The 22171-nt window shown below is 56.1% G+C and overlaps 2 protein-coding genes across 3 annotated transcripts; both read right to left on the bottom strand.

Annotated features, from left to right (window-relative positions):
- Positions 1-3359: 3359 nt before the first annotated feature.
- On the bottom strand, positions 3360-5063 carry HOXC5 (homeobox C5). Its single transcript, XM_040989328.1, has 2 exons — positions 4542-5063; positions 3360-3742 (listed from the first exon to the last, which is right to left on the bottom strand). The coding sequence occupies exons 1-2, from the start codon at positions 4993-4995 to the stop codon at positions 3528-3530; spliced, it is 669 nt and encodes a 222-aa protein (XP_040845262.1). The 5' UTR covers positions 4996-5063; the 3' UTR covers positions 3360-3527.
- Positions 5064-8208: 3145 nt separating this feature from the next.
- Positions 8209-21317, bottom strand: HOXC6 (homeobox C6). 2 transcript variants are annotated; one of them, XM_040989314.1, is made up of 3 exons: positions 20804-21317; positions 9326-9671; positions 8209-8560 (listed from the first exon to the last, which is right to left on the bottom strand). In XM_040989314.1, the coding sequence occupies exons 2-3, from the start codon at positions 9477-9479 to the stop codon at positions 8253-8255; spliced, it is 462 nt and encodes a 153-aa protein (XP_040845248.1). In that variant the 5' UTR covers positions 9480-9671; positions 20804-21317; the 3' UTR covers positions 8209-8252. The 2 variants fall into 2 exon arrangements, with proteins under 2 accessions (XP_040845248.1, XP_040845239.1); XM_040989305.1 differs by lacking the exon at positions 20804-21317 and having other exon boundaries at positions 9326-9849.
- Between the last annotated feature and the right edge of the window lie 854 nt (positions 21318-22171).

The raw sequence follows: 22171 nt of genomic DNA, 5'->3' as shown, positions 1-22171 counted from the left end.
ATTTGGATGGTCTGGGAGGGGAGGGGAGGTCGGAGGAGACAAGCTAGCCCCTAGCCCTGTGCCCATTTTCTGACTTCCCAGCCCAGCCTAGGGAGGCCTGGACTGCCCTCCTTCCTCTCGCCGCCCCCCTCCCATGAGTAGAAATTGCTTCCATCAAGGGGAGAGGAGTTAGGTAAATGGGAGAAAAGATCTTAGCAAGGGAGAGAATTAACTTACAGTGTTCCCTGGGATTCATTTGCGAAGATGTAACCTCTCTCACCACCATCCCAGCGCCGTAATCCCCTCTAACTGCCAGGCCCTGTGTCCTAGCATTAAACCTCACCAGCAGCTGCGTGGCTGGACAGTTAAGATTATATATGATGTAAATATATTGTGGGTTTGTCAGCTCTCCCTACACCATAAAACTTGGTTTAATGACATCACGTGGTCCCCCAAGAGCCACTCACGGGCTTGCCTTCAGGCCATTCACATAAATAACCTCCAAAAGTTTCAAACTCCCAAATTCACGTGGAAGCTGTGCCTATTTCTCCAATGCTTAGTTACACTCAAAAGCCTGCTTGCTGCTCCTTCCCTCTGCCTCCCCTCCCCTCTTGCAGGGTGGGGAGGGGGGAGAGGGTGGGCCCTCATTTATTTATTTATTCACTTACTTATTTCCATAAAGACCTGTCGCCTTCCAGGTCATGTTGATATTTTTTTTCCTCCTACTTTTTTCCTCCTCTCCTCTAATTGCTCAGAGTGGGCCGTGTCCCCTCTCTTCCCACTCCCCCGGGGAAGGTAAGTCACGCTTTTTCCCCCATTCTTTCCCGCTGTCAGAGGGGGTGGGTGCCAGGGCAGAAGGGAGAGGCAGGCATCTTCGGTCCCTGTTTGGGACCCAGCAGCCCTTCTACTCATTTCCCACCACGCCATGCTTCCAAGCTTAGAGCCAAACCCTGGACTTTTCCAAGCGGGGTGGCTGGCTGGCCAGGGAATTGCCAAGAGCCTGCAAGCATAGGCTGCTCCTCAAAGAAGAAAGCCAGCCAGGGCCTTACCCATCCCCCTGCACTGGGGTGAAGGTCCCAGGCTTCTGGCTTGGTCACTGCTGCTGAAGGACACCACTGTTGAAGCCCAGTCTGGGTCCTGCTAGGCTGTGACAGGAACGGGGGGGGGGGGGGGGGGGGGAGAAGTAGGCAGGCGACTGGGCTGGCAGCAATCACCCCAGCCTGACCACCCCGAGTCCTTCAGCTTGTATAAGGAGGAGATGCCCACAGCCTGCCAGCCTGCTTGCTGGAAGGGAGGAGGCATCCCTGGCAGGTGCCCCTTTGCCTGGCCTAGAGGCTGGGATGTACATTGCCCTCATTGACGCAGGCAAAAAGTCCCCCATCTGTCCCCCTGGGGAGGAAGCGGCGCCTGGGCAGCCAGGGAGGCGTGCGCGGGTGCGTGAGGGGCGCTAGCGTCTCGTTCTTAGTTAACTGTTACCCTTCGGAGAAGCCAGCGTTTCTCCACACTTCACTGCTCACCCAATAGTTTTACTCAGCATGGAGAAAAAATTAAAATAACTCCCTGAAGAAAATTACACATTTTATTTGAGAGAGAGAGAGAGAGAGAGAGAGAGAGAGAGGAGGAGAGAGCTGGGCTGGGCTGACTGCTACGTGCAAGTTGAGAAGAAACAAAAACATTGGGCAGTGCCCTGGCCTGGCTGGTGGTGGGGGAACGATGGTGGCATGGTGTGGCGAGGAGGGGGTGCCTTTTTTTTCCCTATGATAATCCAGTGGTGAAGGCAGTGGGATGTGGTGAAGTCAGTCCTTACAAAAAAAAAATAATAATTCAAGGCACCTCAGCATTAATAATTGTAGCAATTCCCACTCGCCACCCACACCCACCGCAGAGGGTCCCCACCCCAGCAGTGTGGGGGGCCTAGGTTGGCTCCAGGAAATCACCCCGTTGTGGGAGGTGGGAGAGGAAATGCAGTAAAAGTTTTATGGACCCTCCCCACATTTGTTGCTCCTGTAAAGAGCTTCCTTCCCCAGCTCATCCCAGCCGAGTAACAGCCCAGGTCCAGGCCCGCCTCGGGTACCACCTGAATTAGCTGCCATTCAGCACTGTGCCCCCACCCCAACTCCACATACACAAAATCCCAGAGATGGAGATAAATGATGGCTAACAGACATGACTGTCTGAAGACTGTCAGAAGATTTCCTTGCCAAGCAGGTTCCTTGCCCGGAACAGCTGAAGTGCACCTCACCCACCCCGCCCGCTTGCATCCCTCTGTCAGGCCCGGAAGGACCGAATCTAACACGGCGGAGCCACGGGTCCCTACTGTCCCTACTAAGGAGCTCTGGTGCACAGGGGTAAGCTGATACTGGGCTAGGGGTCTCAGTTACCCGCAGTCAGAGTAGGATGGGGTACAGCCACCTGAACACCTAGCCAAGGCTGAGGCAGCAAACCCTCCCCTTATCCCTCTGGCTGCTCGCCTTTGCGAGAAATCAGCAAGAAGGCCACGTTCATCTCTGTTTTCTCCTTGTTCCTAGAAGTTTCTAAAGCTTTTTTTTTTTTTTTAAGAAAGTCTTAAAGACTGTAGGCCTCTTCCTACATCTTACCACCCCGTTTAGACACTTTCACCCCAAACACATGGCCCAAACAGACGGGAGCCACTGCACTTTGAGCCCCGTTCTCTCTTCATTTTTATTTGATATATGACAAAATATAGTTTCAGGAAAGACCCGCAGTCAATAAATAGTTGGACATCAGCGATGGAGCAGGAGGGCACAGAGTGGCAGGGACTGTGGACCAGCAAAGGGGTCTCTAGGAACGCTTGCTGGGTTCCGTGGCAGGACACCCCAACATTTGCACTAACTAGCAATCTGGGGCTGAGGCCCGAGAGCATGCAGCGGGCTGGGCTGAGGAGGGGAGTCCCCGAGGCTTCTCCCAAGGTTTCAGAACGGTGTTTCCAAAAGCCGGTGCAGGGCAACTGAGGGGACCCCTGGGTAGTCAATGACTACTTCCCCTTTTCGCATATAGATCACCACTAAATGAAGATACAGTTAAATCTCTAGGAGGAAGCACCCCAAGACTGGAGACCCACTTCCCATCGGCTCAGGCACTCTCTCACTCTCCAGCCCGCCATCCTTGCAGCAGCTTTGGCCCGCCTCACCAGGAACAAAGGGGAGAGAGCAAAGCTTGCAGGGTCTGAGCCAGGGGCCCATGGCACCAGACCGGCCCACAGCCACTTCGGGGTGGGCCCCAAAGACCTGGGAGCAAATGAGAGTCCGCCCAAGCCCAGCCGGATTCGCTCCGTGCCAGCCTGTTTCAGGCCTCTGGTGCTGGTTAAACCCAGATGAGGGGAGACAGGGCAGTCCCCCACGGAAACTCCGGGGTAGATAGGTCGGTGGGAATGCGGATGCCGAAGGAAAGAGCATTTTTTTTTTTTTGTCTGAGAGCCCCCCACCCCTCCCCTGGCCCCAAAATACAGAAAGAGAAGAAAACGGAGAAGGGAAGTCAGGAGAGACGCGGGGAGCACCGCCGGCTTGCGGGGGATCGTCCCGCTGCCTCTAAAGCGCCTCTTTGCTTTTCATCTTGGAATCTTTCTTCCACTTCATCCTTCGGTTTTGGAACCAAATCTTGATTTGTCTCTCGTTGAGACACAAGTTGTTGGCGATCTCGATGCGCCTGCGGCGAGTGAGGTAGCGGTTAAAGTGGAATTCTTTCTCGAGTTCCAGGGTCTGGTAGCGCGTGTAACTGGTTCGCGACCGCTTGCCGTCCGTCTCTGTAACAGAAACCGCACCCCCAACCCCCCCAAAAAACCCCAGGCAGGAATGAACAGCGTGCCACGCACCCCCGCAAAGCCCAGCCCCGGGGGTGCCCCCTTTTCCCCCCCGACGCGAACGACCGGAGAGGGAGAGAGGGGAGCGCGGCCGGGCAGGCCCAGCGCGGGCCCGGAGCCCCGGGGCCAAGGCGCCTCCACCGCCCGCCCACACGCACGCCCGCCCGCCCCGGGAAGGAAACTTTGCACCGCAGCCTTCACTCGGCGGCCGGCCCGGAGGGGCGGAGGGGGAGGGGGTGGGCGGAAGAGGGAGACCCAGGCTCGGACCGAACGGCCAGCACCCTCAAGGTCCGGGCACCGGGGACCCCCCTCCCGCCCCTCCCGAGTCGAGTGGCGCTGGGAGCCTCCGGGGCGGCGAGCGCGCCGGGGCCGAGCGGGCTCGGTCCGCAGGGGAGGGCGGGAGGGGAGCGCACGAGCGAGCGGGGTGAGCCGCGGGGGGATCCCCGCGCCGGAGACCCCCGCGCCGCTCACCCTTCAGATCCCTCTATTTTTTTAACTCCCTCCCTCTCCCCCCAAAATTGAATATTGCCTTTTATACACGTTTTGTTCCTATGATCCAATTATGTCGTCGTAAATTTGGGCGCACACAGCCTCTAAGCCTTTTAGTGGACAGTTTTACGAGCCATTGATGCCTGGATCGTAAAATTTATGGCCGCAGGTTTTTTTTTCTTTATTTGCCCCGCATGGCCTATAAAACCCAGGCGGACCCGAGCGCGCAAAATGAAGTCCTAAAGTTTTTTACCGTGGCTCATGTGCAGTTTGGTCATCCACGGGTAAATCTGTGGCGGGGCCGGCGGCTGGCTCCGCGCTGCGGGCTGCCCAGGCTGCGCCTGCTCCTCTTTGATCTGCCCAGCGCTCGCAGCTCGCTCTTCCAGCGCCGGGCGGGCCGCCTTCTGGCTGTACATCCCGGGGTTCAGAGAAGCCGCTTCGTCTCTGCCCAGAGCGCGTCCCGGAGCGGCCGTGGCGCTGCAGGCGGGGCGTTCGGGGTGAGCCCGGGGGCTGGCAGCCATGTCTACCCCGTGGAGAGAGTTGGAAGGCGCAGGCGGTGGGAAAGTGATGCTTAAGTCCAATCCACCGTAGCAGTACCTGGATGCCTGCACCTCTGAGGCCGATCCATAGTTCCCACAAGTTTGCATGTTATAGGAAGGGATATTGGGGCTCTGCTTATAGAATGAATTGGCTACGTAGGAGCTCATGGCGGGGAGGGCCCAAAAAAAATTTCTGCACCCTTTTTGATTAAGGGTGATTTGTGACTCTTTGAAGTTGAGGGGCTTTTTTGTTCTCCAAAGTGCACAATTTATAGGTGGAGATATCTCTTTCTTTATCCTATGCGCTCTTCCCAAATAAGGGAGCCTTAAATAGAGTCACGTGACTCCAGCGGCCACTCATAAATTTGGCTTGATGACCTCCGGGAGGTTAGTGATGGAAGCCGGCGAAACGCATCTTGATATGTTGGCAAAGCCCAACCAAGGGGGAGAGGGAGAGAGAGGAGAGAAAGGGAGAGGGGGAAGGGGGAGGGAAAAAAAATGGTTCTTGGGATGGGGGGTAGCCAACACAACGAGTCCACAGCGACACCTGGTGCCTATTTGTAGGAATTGCATCCTGCCGCGCCGGCTGCGCTCTCCACCGGGCCAAGAAGCTGATGGCTGATGTTGAGCCATACTTTTAAATTCTATTTACATCGGAAAGAGGAGGAGGCCCTGCTTAGGATGCACAGAGGGGCTATTTTGGTTTTCAAAGAATAGTCTCGTTGTCCTTACTTCTGGGGTCTTCCTAACTTCAAAAATACCTGCAGAGAGGGTAATTAGGTAGGGTGGTCCCTGCCCAGGCTGCAAAGCAAAGTTGGGCGGAGGGGGTTGCCTCTGGTTCCCCAAGCCAAAGGCCAATGGCCCTCCTTGCTTCTTTACTGCTGAGGTGGGAGACAGACCACACCCTCCAGAGAGATGGACAAGATGTCCACCTGGAGGGCCCCCTGAGGCAGTCTGTGGAGGAAGGGGGCCCTCCCGGGTGAGCCCGGAGGGCAGGAGCCAGGCAGAGTGGGCCTATGCCAGGCACCCCAGAGTGGGCACAGGGCAGTTTTAGAGTAGGTGGGCAGAAGGATGCACAATGGGTTGCAGGGCTAATGAGCTGTGACCTGGGGGGGGGGGGCTTTGCCAGCTACTTGGGGATAGCAAGTCCATGTGACTGGAAGGCATGGAGAGACAGAGCCAAGCAGGAGAGCCAGGCAGAGGCACGGGGCCTCTTGTGTGCCCTGTGGTGAGGGCAAAGGCTTTCCTGGGGCCAGAGTGCCAAAGGAACCTGGACAGACTCCTGTGGGCTAATGGAGGGGCGAGGAGGGGACCCCTGGGGGAGACCCAGCTGAAGGGGGGTAGCAACAGCGCACGCTGAGGCCGGCTGGGGGCTGAGACAGCCATTCCGAGGGGCCCCCTTCTCCTCCTCCCCTTGCCCCAGGTTTTATTCTTCCCTGCTAGCTTCTCTCCCCAGGAAATCTCCGCCCTTTGCCAGGAGAAGGCCCCCTCCCCGCTGGCGGGGGCGCTGGCGGGGGGCGCTGGCGGGGAGCTGTGGAGTCTGGGAAACTCTGGTGGCTTTTTTTTTTTTTTTTTTGCTAGTTAGCTCCCTCCCTCCTTCTCTCCTGGGAGCCCCCGTTTTCGTTCGCCACCTCTTCCCCTAGGCCGCCCACTCAGGTTTCTTTGGCTGGGCTTGGGGACGACAAAGCTGGCTGGCGCCGGGTGGGGGTGTCCGGCTGCTCCCCTCACCCGCTGGGGCCTGAGCAGAAAGAAGTGAGCCGGCAGACGTGCCCCGGGCCCGGGCGAAAGAAGGAATTTTGGGTCCGGGAGGCCTTGGGCACGCTTAGTTTCCAAGCTTTTTCTTTCGAGATGTCCTTGAATCGCGCAGTCCCTGCCGAAGTCCCGCTGGCTTCTCCTTCCTGCCCCTGGCTCTCCGCCTCCGTGTCACGTTTCGCAACTGCCGGCCTGGCGCTCGAGCTGCCCCGGGACCCCCGATTCTCCCGAGGGGGCTCGGGAGTCCCCTCATCCCTCCTGCCACTCGGAGGATGGAGAGACTCGGGGGTTCAGGAATCCCAGGCTCCCTCCCACAGGCGAGAAGCAAGGCCTGGGTGAGGCTGGAACCCCCAGGGCTTCCTCCCCCGCCCCCAACGAAATCCTAAGGTGGCCTCTCTAGTTGTTTTATTTTCTTTTTGTGGGGTGTGTGTTACCCCGCTTGGGGAGCCCGCAGAGGCCTCCCAGTCCCAGCCCCCACGGCGGCGCGAGCACAGGAGAACGGGGGTCCCAGCGCGCCCCGGGCCCGGGAAAAGGCGCTTGCAGGGGGCTGGGGCGGCGCGGGGGGGAACTGCAGGCAGCGGACGGTAGATACGGCAACGCTTTGGGGCCTGGCTCCGAGCCGGCGGGCGAGCAAGGAACACAAGCCATCAGCTATCAACTTTTAAAAATAATATCAGTTTTATTAAATATTCGAGAACGGATCCAGAGGTCGATTTTATACAAGAGGGTTACACGAGGGGAGGGGGGCTTTATTTACTTATTTATTTTCTCCTACTGGCTAAACAAACGTCATTCACCTTTTTTTGTGTCATTTCCCCCCCCCCCCTTTTTTTTCTTAATTCCCTTCCTTCTTTTAAAATGGGATTGGAACACGGACGGTGCTAAACATAAATATAAATACAGAGACCACAAATACAGCTAAAAATATTCACACAGAAACGGTCACAGTTTGTAATATGCCATGATGACTCCCCCCAGGATTCTTTAAATACAATTTGCCTGGGCTGGGCAGTTGCTGGGAGGTTTGTGGGGTGGGGGCCACAAGGGTTGAGAGCGGGGGGGGGGTTGCAGGGCGAGGCCCTGGGGGTAGCTGTGGGGCCGAGGCTCGACCTCCTCCTCCTCGGGCCTCCTGCCGGGTCCCGGCTACCAGGCCCGGCCCAAGGCCCCAAATCGAAGGCCCCGGCCCGGGAACCCGGCCTTCTGCACGGGGGGCAGGAGTGGGGGGCGCCCAGGGAGTGGTGGTTGGTTGTGGTGTGTGTGGAGGAAAGTCAAGTCCTCATTTGCAGGGCAATCTGAAGCTAGGTTGAGGGGGGCCCCGAGCCCCCAAGGCCTGGGCCGGGGGAAAGGGGCTTGCAGAGGAGTCTAGAAGGAGCTAGTCAGGAAGCAAGGGGTGGGGGGCGGGTGGCGGGGAGAGGTGCGTGGTCAGAGTTGTGCGGTGAAGTGGTGGTGGGGGCTGGGGGACGGCAGAGCTGACTTTCAGGTCCACGTTGGGCGTCCAAAACGCATCAATTGTGCCAGCGATAAATACAGAGTGTGTGGTTTAGGGGCGCCTGGGATGGTGGTGGCCGTGGCGGCGGCTGTGGTGGTGGTGGTGGTGTGTGTGTGTGTGTGCGCGCCGGGGGAGAGGTTAGCGAGGGAGGAGGAGAGCCGGGTGGCAGAGACCATAGTCCTGGTCACTCTTTTTGCTTTTCCTCTTCTGTGTCTTCTCGCTTCTCTTCTTTGCCGCCCAGGCTGTCAGCGGCCGCCCCTCCGCCGCCCCCCGAGAGCGTGGACGTGAGGTTGGATTCTTTTTTCCACTTCATGCGGCGGTTCTGGAACCAGATCTTGATCTGCCGCTCGGTCAGGCAGAGCGCGTTGGCGATCTCGATGCGCCGGCGCCGCGTTAGGTAGCGGTTGAAGTGGAATTCTTTCTCCAGTTCCAGGGTCTGGTACCGCGAGTAGATCTGGCGGCCGCGCCTCCGGTCCGCTCCGTAGCCAACCCCTGGAGATCCGGGCACAAAACACACTAAAAACAATCAGCGAGGCGTCCCCCGCAGCCCCTTCCGCCGCCTCACCAACTCCCTGACCCTCCCAACTTGGCCGGGCAGCCCAGGGGCCCCCTGCCGCCGCCGGGCCGGAGCCTTCTCCCTTTTTCCCTGCCCCACCCCCACAACGGGGTACAACCCGGGTGGGGGGACCCCAGCCTCATTCGGTGCTCCCCTGGGGGTGGGGTGAGTCCCCAGAAAAACGTGGGTGGGAGAGGTGGAGCAAAAAAAAAAAAAAAAAAGGCAGAAGAAAGCTACCAGTCTAAAAGATAATTTTTAAAAAATATATAAAATCCCAGCGAGCGGGGGATGGGGTCCCCAATTTTCAAGGACTAGGTTTCCCCATCTCCCTCAGTACCCTAGCTTCCTAGAAACTTCTCCCCCACTTCTCTGCCCTCTTTTCTCCCGCTCTCTCTCGCTCTCTCTCAACCTGACTTTGGGGGATCCCCCTCCCCTCAGCCCCGCTGCCCTGTTCCTGCCCCCTCAGCTCGCCCTGGAGCCCCTCCAATCTGTCAGGGGCCGAGGGGGCCAGGCTCCCGTGAGCGAGCAAGCAGGCGAGCAGAGGGGGCAGAAGAGGGGGCCCTGTCTCGGCGTCGGCGAGGAGACGAGCGTGATTGTTTTTATGGGGTCATAAAAAACTCTCTCCGCCCGTTCTTCTAGGGAAGCCGGTCATAAAGCCAGTTCAGTTTATTTAATTTATATCTCGGAGCTGTAAAACTCACCACTGTGCGAATTCATTCGCTGCATCCAGGGGTAAATCTGGATACTGGCTTTCTGGTCCTGGGGTGCAGTCCTGCCTTGCTCAGAACTAAAATCCTGAGCGATTGAGGTCTGTGTGTTGTGTCCTAAGGTGTTTTGTCTGCAGTTTGAGAGCATGTCTTTCTCCTGGTAAAAGGAATTAGATCCATAGTCATACGGCCCCCGGCTGGAACTGAACACGACATTCTCCTGTGGCGAATAAAAGGGAGTCGAGTAGATCCGGTTCTGGGCAACGGCCGCTCCATAGGTCGAGAAATGCCTCACTGGATCATAGGCAGAGGAATTGAGGGCGACGTTGGGGAGCACGTCCTGGCCCCCGGCGAGGTGGCAGGATAAGGAAGGGTTAGTGAAGTAGGAATTCATCCCTTTGCCTTTACCTGGTCGGGCTATGATTTCTTTAATATTTATTTCTGTCTCCAGTTTGTACTCGGAACTAGATGGTTATAGGGACGGCTCCAATCCAGGACAGACAAAATGACAAAGTCAGCTGACCCCCTTCCAGCCAATCGCGAGCCAGATGTCAAGAAGGGGGAAAAAAATCGCTTCTGCTTCTGTTGATTCCCTAGTTGAGACTAAGTGTGGGCTTTGAAAGTGAGACTTGGCTTTCTCTTTAAAATGCATAGGGGAGGGCGCGGGTTTGGGGGTGAAGGAGGGGTGCCTGTCCCCCAGAGGCTCCTGCTCACCCCTCTCCCCAGGACAGCTGTGAAGAGGGAAATGGCTTAGCCCTAGCCAGCTGTGGTTGTGCTGTGAGCAGAGCCAGGGCCCAAGCAACCCCTGTCCTTACAATCTGATTTTACATCGACCTCCTTCTAAAATTACATCCTGATGACTGGGTGGGAAGCACTCCCACTCAGCTCAGGAGGTTCCCCCAGAATCCCTACAAGAAATCCTGGTTTTTGACCCTCAGTGGAGTGAGCTTCCATCACAGAGTCATATATTCTGCCCCTCTAAAAAAAAAAAAAAAACCCACAATTAAAAAAAAAAAAACAGAAATAGAAATTTCATGAAACACAGTACCAGGAGGAAGGAGGGTGTGACCAAGAGTCTTGGATGCAGGGAGACATAGGAGGGGGTGAGTAAGTTCTCGAAGGGTGGGCGAGGGGCAAGGGTGAGACTTTAGGGTATAGTGGCAGAGCTGGTGGGGGCCCAGGGGCTACCCACGCCTCTGATCTCCCTGTTCCCTCTCTTTTTGGGAAACTCTTGCAGCATGTCTTTATTATTATTTTTTTTCCTAAAAGGGAAAATGTACAAACATACAATAGAACAGGAAGAAAATGAAGTGAAAGGTGGGAGAGGGTGCGAAAGGCAGAAGAAAGAAACTCTGGGTCTTTCTGGAGACATCAACTGCTGTTTATGTTGGTGAGAATTTATGATTTGGAGCCAGCGAGAGCCGGTGGGGGTACTGCACGGAGGTTCCAGCCAGAGAGAGAAGGCTGGGGGGGGGGGCTCTGATGGACAGTCAGCTCAAGCCCCTGTCCAGGTCAGAAGCCCCCTGCCCCCACCCCCTTGGGGGTGTTCTGAGGCTCTAACACTCTAGCAAAGGCTCCTGGGGAGCTCAAGCCCAAGTGCCAGCCCTTCTTGCTGGCGCTGGAACTCTCAGCTGCCTTTGCCCCCCATTCTCTACTCTCCCCGCTCCCCGACTTGGAGCTGAGGAGGAAGAGCACTTGAGAAGCCGCAGCTGGTGCGGCTGTGGGCCAGCCCACTGCCGAAGGTGCGCTCACGGGGGGCTTCCTCCTTCCTTCCTGCGCAACTCAAACTGAATCTGATGTCGCGACAGAAAACGCGCTGAGGTGACAAAGAGGGGACATGAGGTGCGCGCACAGCGGATGAAAACCTCCTATTTTCCCTCCTCATCATTTTGGGGGGGGGGTGGGAGGCACTGGCTATCACAAGAACCCGGATGTCGCAGGATTTTATGATCTTTTCCTTCTGTGTAACAAAGCGGAGTAATCAATGGGTCGCAATAAAGCCATAAACGGGACTACGCTGGGAAGGGGGGAAAAAAACTCAGTTTATTCATCTTCTGTATCCCTGGAGCGTCTCTGGGGCGGGGGTTGTGTGTGAGTGGGGGGGCTATGTGGAAATAAAGTTTGGGACCCAGAAGCAAACAGTGTGTAGGGGTTGGTGGGGACACAGTGCTAGTTAATACCTTGTGAGAGGGCTGTGGGGTCTTCTTGCCAGTCAGTGCATGCTGTCTTTGAGAGAAATACAGCCCAGCCCTTCAGAAAAGAGGGAAGCTGGCTGGTCTTTAGAAAGGTAAGAGAAAGAAGACCCCTCCCACTAGGGAGATTCTCCTTCTGGGACCACACTTTCTCCCAGTTCCAAGGAAACCGAGGTGAAAAGGGATGAGAGATTGGGTCTTGAAAATGGGAGAGAGAACTTTATAAACGAGGGACCTCATCTTGGGGTGACAAGGCAGGTAGGCAAGCAGGAGACACTATACGCGGAGAACTGCTTTTGGCTCTCTGATCCACATCCAGCTGTCTTCAAATTCACAGCGTGCCTGGGCAGAGGTTTGCAACAGCTAACAGCTGGCTGGGGCTACAGGCCCCTGGAGGGCAGGGGATTTGGGGGGGGGGGGGAGAAGGAACAAGTGTGTGTGGGGTAGGGAGAAGTACCCTAGAGGCTAGGCTAGAAAGCAAGTGGTTGCACCCCTAGCCACAAGTAGCCTCTCCCAGAGTACCCAACCTCTTTTCTTGCCCTGAGGGTAGCTATGTAACAAGGAGAAGAAGCTGGGAGAATACACCTCCTCCACCACCCCCCCATTTCAGAGAGAGAGAGAGAGACAGCAATTGCTGGAGGGATAAATCATGTCAGTGATATTTCCTTCAAGGTATTAAATTGTTGCAATGTACAACAAATTGAATGATGGAAGATAGGATTCTTAATGAGGTTTTGCTTTCAATGGGTGTTGATTTTCTATGTATTTTAAAATCACTTTTATGGGTAGGGAGGAGGAGGGGACCTGAAAGAGAGGAAGAAAAGGGTCCTGAGGAGGCATAAGCTATAGGCCCCCAACAAGAATATCGAGGTTTTCTTGGGGCCTCCCCTCAATTCAGTTTGGACATGCAGTGGTCCCCAAATTGGGGAGATTCTCTTTTGGGGTCTAAAGGCAGTGGGATGGTGGGAGGGGGGCGGAGGCCGACCTGAAGAGCGGAGTGTAAGTCTCAGGCCCGGAAAGTTAAGTGTTTTATGACGTCCCCTAAACAGAGGGCAGGGACTGAAGGGTCTTGCGGATTCATATTGAACAGAAACCAGCTGCTGGGGGGGGGGGGGGGGCAGAAATGCTGGACGGGGGACAGACAGGCGGGCAGAAATACAAATACACTTCCCCACGGCCACAGACTGTCAGCAAAGCTGATCTCCTCCCCCCATCACCTTCCGTTCCTGCGGCAAGAAGCTTCCTCCATTCAGACTGATCTTTAATTATGCAGCTGGAATTTGCTGGAAGGATTCGCTCCAAGGGGGGAAAGAGCAGGTCAGATGAACCCGATTGTCCCTCCATTGGTCTATATTTTCCTTTCCCAGTTGTTTCATGTTAATTTTATTATTGTTATTATTGGTGAAAAGGATGGCTCTGTGTGTGCATGTACGTGTTTGTGTGAGTGTGTGTAGGGGAGAGATAGAACTTGAATTTTTTTTCTAACTATATTTATATTCTCCTGTTAAATCTGTCTGAAAACAATTATGGAAACTCATCAGCAGAAGCAAGAACAGATGTTTTATTAAAACTGCAGTTGGGCTCGGTAACTATGCACCCGGTCTAGGAAGGAGGAGAGCGAACTTGTTCTTTGTTTCTCTCCGACAAGCCACAGAACACCTCCCGGCAGGCAGGGCCCGGCAGGCCCGCACGTCTGCATAGCGGCAACGGGATTCAGACCCTTGGTCCTAGGAACTGGGCACTCTGGGGGAACTGGGCATCCGCAGCACATCTCCCCCCCCCCCCATTTGAGAAGCTGTAATTAGTGGATATAAAACAAAAATTCGGCAAAACAAGGGGAAGGAGTAAAAGGGGACAATTGCCATTCGCTGTTCCAGATTTCCCCCCCTCCGACCCCAAGCACATGTTTTTCATGAGTACTAATTATAGGAGAAGAATTTACAGCCTGTGCCTAGGGCCTGAGTGGGGTGCAGTCAATGGCCTGGAGTCCCCGAGGCTACAAGTTGGAGACAAGACCAGCCTTTTGAGGGGTTCCCAGGGTGAATTAAGCACTCCCACCCCCAGCCTCCACAGGTCTGACCTGGGGAGACCGTAGGTGGGGCTGGGGTCCTGGACAGGACTCACCTTGCCTCTCTTTGCTTTTCACTCTGTTCTGGAAAATAGTGATTTTTCGGGAGGTTGGGGGGGGGGGGGATGAAGTCTGGGATTATAATTTTTTTAATTAGTTTTTATTTAAAAAGGAAGGTGACTTTCTTTCCATAGGTCACCCTTTCTCATGTTCCCCGGATACTTCCAACTCTGCAAAGTGTGTGTGTGTGTGTGTGTGTGACTCATCCACGCTTGTACACACACACACACACACACACACACACACACACACACAGATAGATGTACACACTACAGTCCTGGCCGCCAGTGTCTCAACTGCTCAGGGACCCCAACAACTCGACCCTGGGTGCTCAGCTGCCGTGGGGAGGCGGTCGCAGATGTCCAACCTTGGCCCCCCCACCCCTACTCTGCCTACAGACTGGGAGCCAAGCAGAGCTGCCTGCCGCCCCCCCCCCCGCCCCAGCCACTCCTTTTGTGCCACTAAAATCCCTCTTACAGAGAAAGCTGGGGGTTTCAATCGCTGTCCCGCTCACAATCGCATTATTTGGTTAAGGCTTTGCTGTTCTGCAGCTACTGCTCTGTGGGCCCCACGGACTTAAGATTAGAATTTTTTATTGAAAATTTAAAAAATAAATTGTACCCTCCATGCCTGGGGTTTGGCGCAGAAGTTCCTTTGATCTCAAGGCATTGCTAAGCGCCTGTGATCTGCCAGAGAAGGTGAAAGAAGGGGACCCGGGTCAGCTTGGGGACCAACGCATGGGCTGGGCCCAAGGGCTCCTTTCACTGATCTGGGGTATGTGTGTGGTGGGGGGGGGGGACCGCTGTCTGTGCACACCTCCCCTGCCTTCCCTGTCCAGAAGCCTGCTGCATTCCATAAAGGAACACCCTGCTTTCAGATTTCTGACATTCTTGAGAGAGAGGGGAAATAAAATTTGACATACCCAATCCTAGAAATGGATCCCATTTAGGGGGTGCAAGATACTCTGGGACACAGTTCTCCTGGGGCCAGCTGAGGGGTCCACAGGAAGGGAGGAGGGAGAGAAGAGGCCAGATGGAGAATGCTGAGCTCCTGGGAAGTGCCCCAAACACCTCGGAGGCTTGCCCTGGCCACTCCTCTTTGGAGCAAAGAAAAGGTTGAGAGGCTCCCTGCAATTAGAGGGGGGTACCAGAAGGGGCCCAGCTCACTCAGCAGGTCCTGTTCCCTCCCCTGCCCTCCATCTAACTCTCTCTCTGCAGGTTTCCTGCAGGTTTCCGCCTGCCATTCCCCCCTGGCACCTCACTTACTACTGCCACCCTTGGTGGACACAAACCCTCACACAGCTGTCTGGCTTCTCTATTTGCTTCTTGGTTGGCCTGCAGGTTAGAAGTAAAACAGTTCCCAAGCAACACTCAGGCCTGAGCCCCCTTCCGGCTTGAGCTGGGAACAAAAATCAGTTCTGCTCCTTGGGGCCTGGCTCTCTAGCCTCTCACCTTTAATTCCAGGCAGCTGGCTAGCAGCTCTACAGGGGGAACCTGCGGGACTGAGACTGTAAACAGGGGAGGGAGCACAAGTGCCTAGATGTTCCAAGCGGGGCAGAGCCAGGGACTCGGTTTGGCCCCTGGAGGAGAAATTAAAATTCGGCATATTCAACATATTTTCAGTTCCCAGATAAGAAAGAAGGGATGAGGGGAGCATACTGCTCTGGCTCAAAGATGCCAATTTACTGAAACCTGCGTCTTATGCCCCTCCTTGACTGAACCCTTTTTGAAGGTTTACAAGAGAACTGTAAAATTCAAGAACTTGGCGTTTATGATGTCACAGTGAGTTGCTGTACGGAAATTGGGTGCATGTCATAAAAGTTAACCGTGGTGGAAGTTGTGTTGCGCGGGGGTACTGGGCCTCCTCTCACTCTCTTTCGTCTTTTCCTCTTCCCCTAGGCTAACTTCCTTCTGCCTGCAAATAAAATGTTCTTATGTTCTGCAACAATAAGCCAACAATGAAGCATCGTCCTCATTTCCCTATAAGTAATTTTATCCTTTATTGTTTGCAGATCTGAAAGAACCATTTCATCTAGGCTGACGAAAAGGGGGAGCGAGCTAGGGAGGGGGAAATTAATTTCAGAAACGAGAATATTACTTACTTCCATGATACTCTTAGATTTGATAGCCAGGAGCCAAATTAAAGGCAAACGGCGGCCTCACCGACTCTGCACCTAGCAGAGTTGGAGATTTATAGGATCTTTAGCGAACGGGGCAATTTAATTTTGTGGGATTTGCTTAAATTCACTGCTATTTTGGGAGGGGCTGAGGCAGAGGAAGGGGGGGCACAGCGATTCGCTTTATACAGCTTTCTATGAAGCTTTATGAATCCACCAACACTAACCTGATTTAAAACCCAACAATCTGTGTCTGGGGGAAACTCCTACAAACAGGAGGGGGGCTCGGCTTTCTCAATGACTGTGACCCCCCTTCTTAACCAAGCCGCTACTAAGGGGAGGAAGAAGAAAGCAAAATCGAAGGCAAGTTTCTCCCACCAGCAATACCCGCCGGGACACCTGGAGGTTTATGGTGTCCCCATAATTCCCCCGACCCTATAAACAGCTGCCGGGTTTTAGGATCATTTCTGTTTCCTCCCTTCCCCGAGCGAGAAGCAGGCGGCGAGGAGACGGCGCGGGAGGGGGTACTGGGGAGGGGAGGGAGTTGGGGAGAGCGCCGCACTTTGTTCTCCCGGGCGAGTTTGCTGGTTTGGCGGGTTTCTGACGCAGGGTGGCAGCAGACAAAACAAGTAAACAACACACAGACACAATAAACAGGGGCAGCTGCGGCGCCGCCGTGGCAGAGGCCGTGGGCCTGTGGGGGGGAATGTCACCCCTTCGCCCCAGGTGGCCGAGGCCCCGAAGCCTGAGGCCGCCCCTGGTGACGGCGCAGGGCCGGCTGCGCGCTCCGGCCCCGCGGCGGGCGGCGTGTCTGGACACGAGTCTTCCGAGGAACCTGATCGGCCAGTAGCTGCAGCAGCAGCAGAAGCAGCAGCAGCAGCGGAGGCGGGAAGGCCCCCCCGCCCCGGCCCTGCTCCTGTCCTTTTAGGAGTGTGTGTGTGTGTGTGTGTGTGTGTGTGTGTGAGAGAGAGAGAGAGTGTGTGTGTGTGTGTTTTACGATCTTTATATTTCCCTTTGGCTCTGTCTTTTGGTAGCCTGGGATGGGAGAAAGGCCGAGGAGAGGCCGGAAGACTCCAGCTCACAGCAGGGCCCAGGCTGCGCTGGATTCTCCAGGCATACCGGCCGGCTGCACAAGGCATTTAACCCAGTCCCCAGCCACACGATCTGGACCTGAGGGGACCTCAGAGAGCTAATCTGTTCCCACAAACGCAAGCAAGTCACCTAGGATGGGTCCTGGCGCAGCGGCCAGGGCGAGCGAAGTTAGGAACAAATGTCCATTGCATCCCTACCTGGCCGACTCTCTTCTCCACCAGTCTCTTTCCAAGCACCCTGGCTAGCAGACCCCCCAGACCGCTTCCTGGGGACACCTTTTGGACCACCACATCCCTTCAGCAGCACACCAGCAGGGCGTCTCCTGACAACACCACGCAGCATCGCCACTCACAATAAGGCCCTCCAGAATTCACTTTCAAGACAACTAGAATCTCCTTGTAAAGCAGTCTGCATATGGGGGTGGAGGGGGCATGGGCAGAGGAAATTTAAAGAGAACACAGGAGGGATGTACTATTTCCCTCCCTCAGTGAGAGCAGTGAGGCCTGAGAGAACCATTGTGGCACCGTTGGTTCCCGGAACCCGGTTACTCCGATTCCTGAGCGCAGGCACACAGTTCTCTCACCCCAGCAGGGCTGCACCCTGAGCCTGGGCGAGGTCACCCTCCTCTAGCAAGGGCTAACAAGATTTCGCATGCACATAACATGGTGTTGGAGCGAGTACAGGCATGGTTAATACACAATTAGCCACCCAGGAAACCTGAGTCCGCATATATTCACGCGCGGGCCTGAGGCTGTATATTTGAGCCTGTTGATGATAAATGCATAAAAGCTTCCAGGGCCTAACTTCCTAACTCTGCAGCAAACCCAACAAGGTCGCCTCCTGTGAACAAGGTCGCAATCTCCAATCTCCGTGGGGATTGTGGGGATCACAACTGGGGAGTGAGGGGGCAGACAGAATCTACACTGCATTTCTCCTCTTCCAGCTGAGAACCAGGACAAACCATACAGGGACAGAGCCCTCTCAGGGCAGGGACAGGCCAGAGGGTGGTCAGGGTGAGCTTGGAGGAGGAGGAGGCTCCAGGGAGTGCTGCCAGGGCGGCAGCCAGAAAGCCAGTGCCTGAGCAGCCTCAGCCTTGGGTGTGCAGCGTCCTTGAGCCAGATTCTATTCTCAGCTACCCTGGCTATTATTAGCTAATCACACAAGAGCTGTCCTGGCAGCCATGGGGACCTTGTCTACAGGGAATCAGGCCTGCCTGCAGGCAGAGGGGTCCCGCCAGTGCCCCCCCACCCCATAGTGCTTTCGGTTTGAGCACCACAGAGAGAGGCAGAGAGAAAAAGAGGAGGAAAAGAAAAGTGAAAGTAACTGGAAAGGGAGGGCTGGTCTTGGAGATCCGCCTATCTTCTGGCCAAGCTGGAAAACCGGAAAAACCAAGGCCAGTGGATCACTAGCACTGGGTTTTGTCGGCATCCCTCTCTGGCTAAGCAGGATGCAGCTAGCTTTAGGGGTGAAGGCCATTGGGCAAAGTGGGGGGCCTACAGCACCCCAGCTAGGAAGGAGCAGAAAAGCAAGAAAAATATTCCATGAAGGGTCCTCAGGACACAACTGTGACTTCACCCACCTGGAACCCTAGCACACTAGCACCCGGAATATCCCACCGTTAAAACACAATGGCATGCCCTGTGGTCCCAGGGAGATACCCGAGCCACCCCCTCCCCTTTAACGTCCCAGGTGACTGCCCCACCGGCCTGAATAGCCTTCTCTGGCAATGGTTTTCTTTCCGGGGAGGAACAAAGGGGACTTGTACACACACACACACACCCATCCATCCCTCGTGCCCCTTTAACATCCATCTGCAAGGATGGGAAAAGGACCAAATACAGGCGAAAGAGAAATAGAGGCCTCACCGGTCTGCGGCTCCCACTTTATTCATGGAGAAAGGCTCCCCTTTTCGGGCCTGGGGGCGGGCCTCCAGCGTCCCACCGTAGGCCACTCGCCCACCTCAGGTCCCCGCCGGCCAAGGCCCGGTTTCCCCTCCGGGCCGCGCGCCCGAGCGGCAGGGAAGGCGCGCAGCAGCCGGCGCAGGCAGCGGGCTGGGCCCATTTGGGGAGAGCCGAGCGCTTTTCTCGATCGTAAACAAGGAACGCGAAATTAGCCCCTCGGCAGACGCTTATGCCTATACGGTCTCTATGGGGGGGCGGGTAGAGAAGGGGAAGAGAAAATGTCATTTCTTCCCCTGGGAGAATACCTCCGAGGCCTTTATGTCAGCTGAGAAAGCGGGGGATTTTGGGGGGGCAGTAAGGGATCGAAAGGGGGTCGTGGGGGGAGGGGAGAAAGATTCACCGTTAACTCCGACCCACGGGGGTTTCATTCCAAGTGCAGTCGAACTATGTTTTTCAGAAATTGGTCAAAATAGATTTTCTGGCCCCCTCCTGCCCGCCACCCCCACGTCAGACACTGGGTCAGGGTTTAAACAGGAAATCCAGGAGCGTTCCCCTCTCCCACTGGGCTCTGAGCGGAATCCCCATCGCCTGGGGAGGGGGTGTCCTGGTTCCCACGGAAGGTGAGGCTAACCCCCCATAGTCAGACCTCCCCCTCCCCGCTCTGGGAGTGTCAGCTTGGGTGTGCAAGGCATTTGCGTGTGCGGCGCCCTCTGCAAACAGCGACTCCCACTTTCGCACGGGTAGGTGCCGCCTCGGACGGACCCAGGCCCCGGAGCAGGGCGCGATCGTACATCAAACTGCAACACACTCGGGGCCACGTACATTTGGAAGAAATTAAGCCACTGTGTTATGAAGCCATATGTGTCGGGTTAAAGCTATACAACACGCCATTAGCACCAATTACGGAGGAAGATTCCGGACGCCTTGGGCCCTCCCGGGCACCTTATTCTGACGCCTGCACCCAAGAGCCAGTCACCCCCTATAGTGCTCAGGGCCTCGCCCCTCACCCACGAGACCCTGAGGGTGAGAGACCTCGGCTTATCCACCTTCCCCACCCCCCATCTCGGCCTGGTTGGGGAGCTGCCCCCCATCCCCACCTCCGCTCTAGGCCGGGCAGGTCCTAGCCTAGAGCGGCCCAGCGCGGCGCGTGACGCCGTCCAGGGGTCACCCCAGGCGGGGTGGCCGTGGTGGGGGTGGCGGACACCGATCCCAGGCAGGAAGAGGGGCGCAAACAGGCCTCTTTTCTGCGCGTACACAACATGGCTTTAGGAGGGCTGCAGCCCGCACCCCCACCCCCACCCGCCGCGCAGGGCACCTCCCACCCTTCCGTCCGCCCGAGCGGGGGCGGGAGCAGGGGGTGGGCAGACGCTCTCCCGCGGCTGACGCGCACCAGCCACCAGCCTCCCCCTTAATTGCCAATTAACAGGCCCCGCCGCCCGCCTCGCTGCGCCCGCTTCCTGCTCCGGAGGCTCGGCCCTGGGCGCGCACTGCGCATGTGTGAGCTCTGCCAGCCGCGCTCGCCGGGAGGGGGCTGCGGGGCAGGGAGGGGCGCCCGAAAGTTTGTTGGGGGGGGTGTGTGGAGTTGCGGCGCTGGGGTGGGGGTGGCTTGCGAGCTGACGTTGCTCGGGGAGGGGGGTCACGAGCACAGCTTACAGGTTCCCCCTGTGGCCCTGGAGTTGGAGCCTCCAGTCACCACTGCGTCGCAGTGCCCTTGGCCTAAGGCCGCAGCTCCATAATAATAAACAGGTACCATCGCCGCGGTGGGCATCCAGCAGAGCGCCAGCTCAGCCGCCCTGCCCCGCGACCCCCCATCCCCATGTCAGCACCCTGCGTCTGCAGGACAGCACACTCACCCCATTACCAAGGTTCTCGTTGAACCCTCCCCCCCACACCATTCTTCCTCCCCATAATTACCCACGCGCCCACTCCCTCGCCAGCCCCCTCTCCTCTCTAACCAGGCAAGCCGCTGCTGTCCTTATCTCGCAACCGCCACCCAGCTACGGACCATTAGTTACATAGTTGAACCAATAAGGAAACACTTACCGGGCGCTGCTGTCACTCTCCCTCTCTCCCTCTCTCTCTCTCTGCCTCTCTTTCCCACACTCATTCTTTGCCGCTGCCGGGCTCGTGTCAGCTCCACACACACATATACATATACTTTATAGAAATGCAAAAATTAAAAATAAAAAAAGTCCTACTCATCAAAAAAAAAAATCCAAGAGAGTTGTTGCGGAGGGGGGCAGAAGGGAGAGCGCGGGAGGCGAGGGGCGAGGCCTCTCTGCCGCTCCCGCATTCCTGCTGCCCCTTGGGGGCCCGAGGGTCGGGAAGGGAGAGACGCCCCCTCCACTCCTGCTTCTCCACTCCCCACCCCAGCCTCCCCAGGTGCCCCCAGCTTCCTTCAGCAACTCCACCTGGGAGGGGAAAAATTAAATAGGGGGGAGGGAAATAATTATTTATCAGATTAATAATAATTAAAAAAAAATACTAGTCACGAAGGGAGCGCCCCGCGCCGGTTTCCCTGGCAATGGTTAGGCTCTTCCAGGGAGGACTGTTCTGCGGAGCGCTCCGAACGGACAAACCACAATAAAAAGTTCACGTTCATGGATGGAATCCACATGACTTCTTGTGGCCAATCCAACTTGTGAGTCGATCGTAAACTTTTATTACTCAGCTGTAAATTTTCTGCAAACAACCGGGAATGCGATGCATTTGTGTAGCGTGTGCAAATGGGCGCCGCGGTCGCCATGTTTACCCAATTCTCTCGGAGAGGGAGCATTGCCCCCCCAGGACCCCCACCCAACCCCCACCCGCTGCTCTGCTCCCCACGGGGCTGGCTGCTCCAGGGCAGCGTGGAGGAGAGTGAGAGAGTGAGAGAGTGAGAGTGAGTGAGAGAGAGAGAGAGAGAGAAGCCTGAACCCAGAGGGGCACGCGCAGACAGGAAAGCAGGACAGTCTGGAGAGCTGAGGGGTGGGCTGCCTCTGCTTGCTGTGCCGAATTTTAAATACTCTCCTTAGTAAATGGACTTGGATCTTGGGGGCTTCGCCAAGATTTGTGGCCTTGGGCCAGGGTCGGCTGGTGGATGAAGGGGTGCCCTCCCTACCCCCATAGTTTTTTTTTTCTTCTCCAAAGAAAAAGCAACATTCCTGCTGCTACTGGTGTGACTGTGAACCCCCCCCCCCCCACTGCACTCTAGGCTAGGAACCCAGTAACAGGCCGGCCGCTGGTCACCTCCCAATGAAGCCAACCTGGCCGTAAGTCTAAGGCACTGAGACTGGACTGCCCGGGGCTGTCGTGCAGGGGCGGGAGGCTTGAGAATTTGGGACAGCCTCCAGGGCCCTGAGAGTGAACCTCAACCTCAGATCTCTTACTTAGGGACAATGACTCTCTCTCTCTGTCTCTTTCTCTCTTTCT

Source organism: Ochotona curzoniae, unplaced genomic scaffold, assembly GCF_017591425.1.
Source record: "Ochotona curzoniae isolate NIBS_2020 unplaced genomic scaffold, NIBS_Ocur_1.0 contig_1014, whole genome shotgun sequence".
NCBI classification, from domain to species: domain Eukaryota; kingdom Metazoa; phylum Chordata; class Mammalia; order Lagomorpha; family Ochotonidae; genus Ochotona; species Ochotona curzoniae.
The sequence above is the reverse complement of the archived record's forward strand: the minus strand, read 5'-3'. Positions and strand labels throughout refer to the sequence as shown.

Excerpts from the sequence above, each read along its gene's own strand:
- HOXC5 (XM_040989328.1), bottom strand. The coding sequence starts at position 4,995 with ATGAGCTCCTACGTAGCCAATTCATTCTATAAGCAGAGCCCCAATATC. Across the intron at positions 3,743-4,541 it reads CAAACTGCACATGAGCCACG|AGACGGACGGCAAGCGGTCG; the intron begins GTAAAAAACTTT and ends TTTCTGTTACAG.
- HOXC6 (XM_040989305.1), bottom strand. The coding sequence starts at position 9,725 with ATGAATTCCTACTTCACTAACCCTTCCTTATCCTGCCACCTCGCCGGG. Across the intron at positions 8,561-9,325 it reads GCGAATGAATTCGCACAGTG|GGGTTGGCTACGGAGCGGAC; the intron begins GTGAGTTTTACA and ends CCGGATCTCCAG.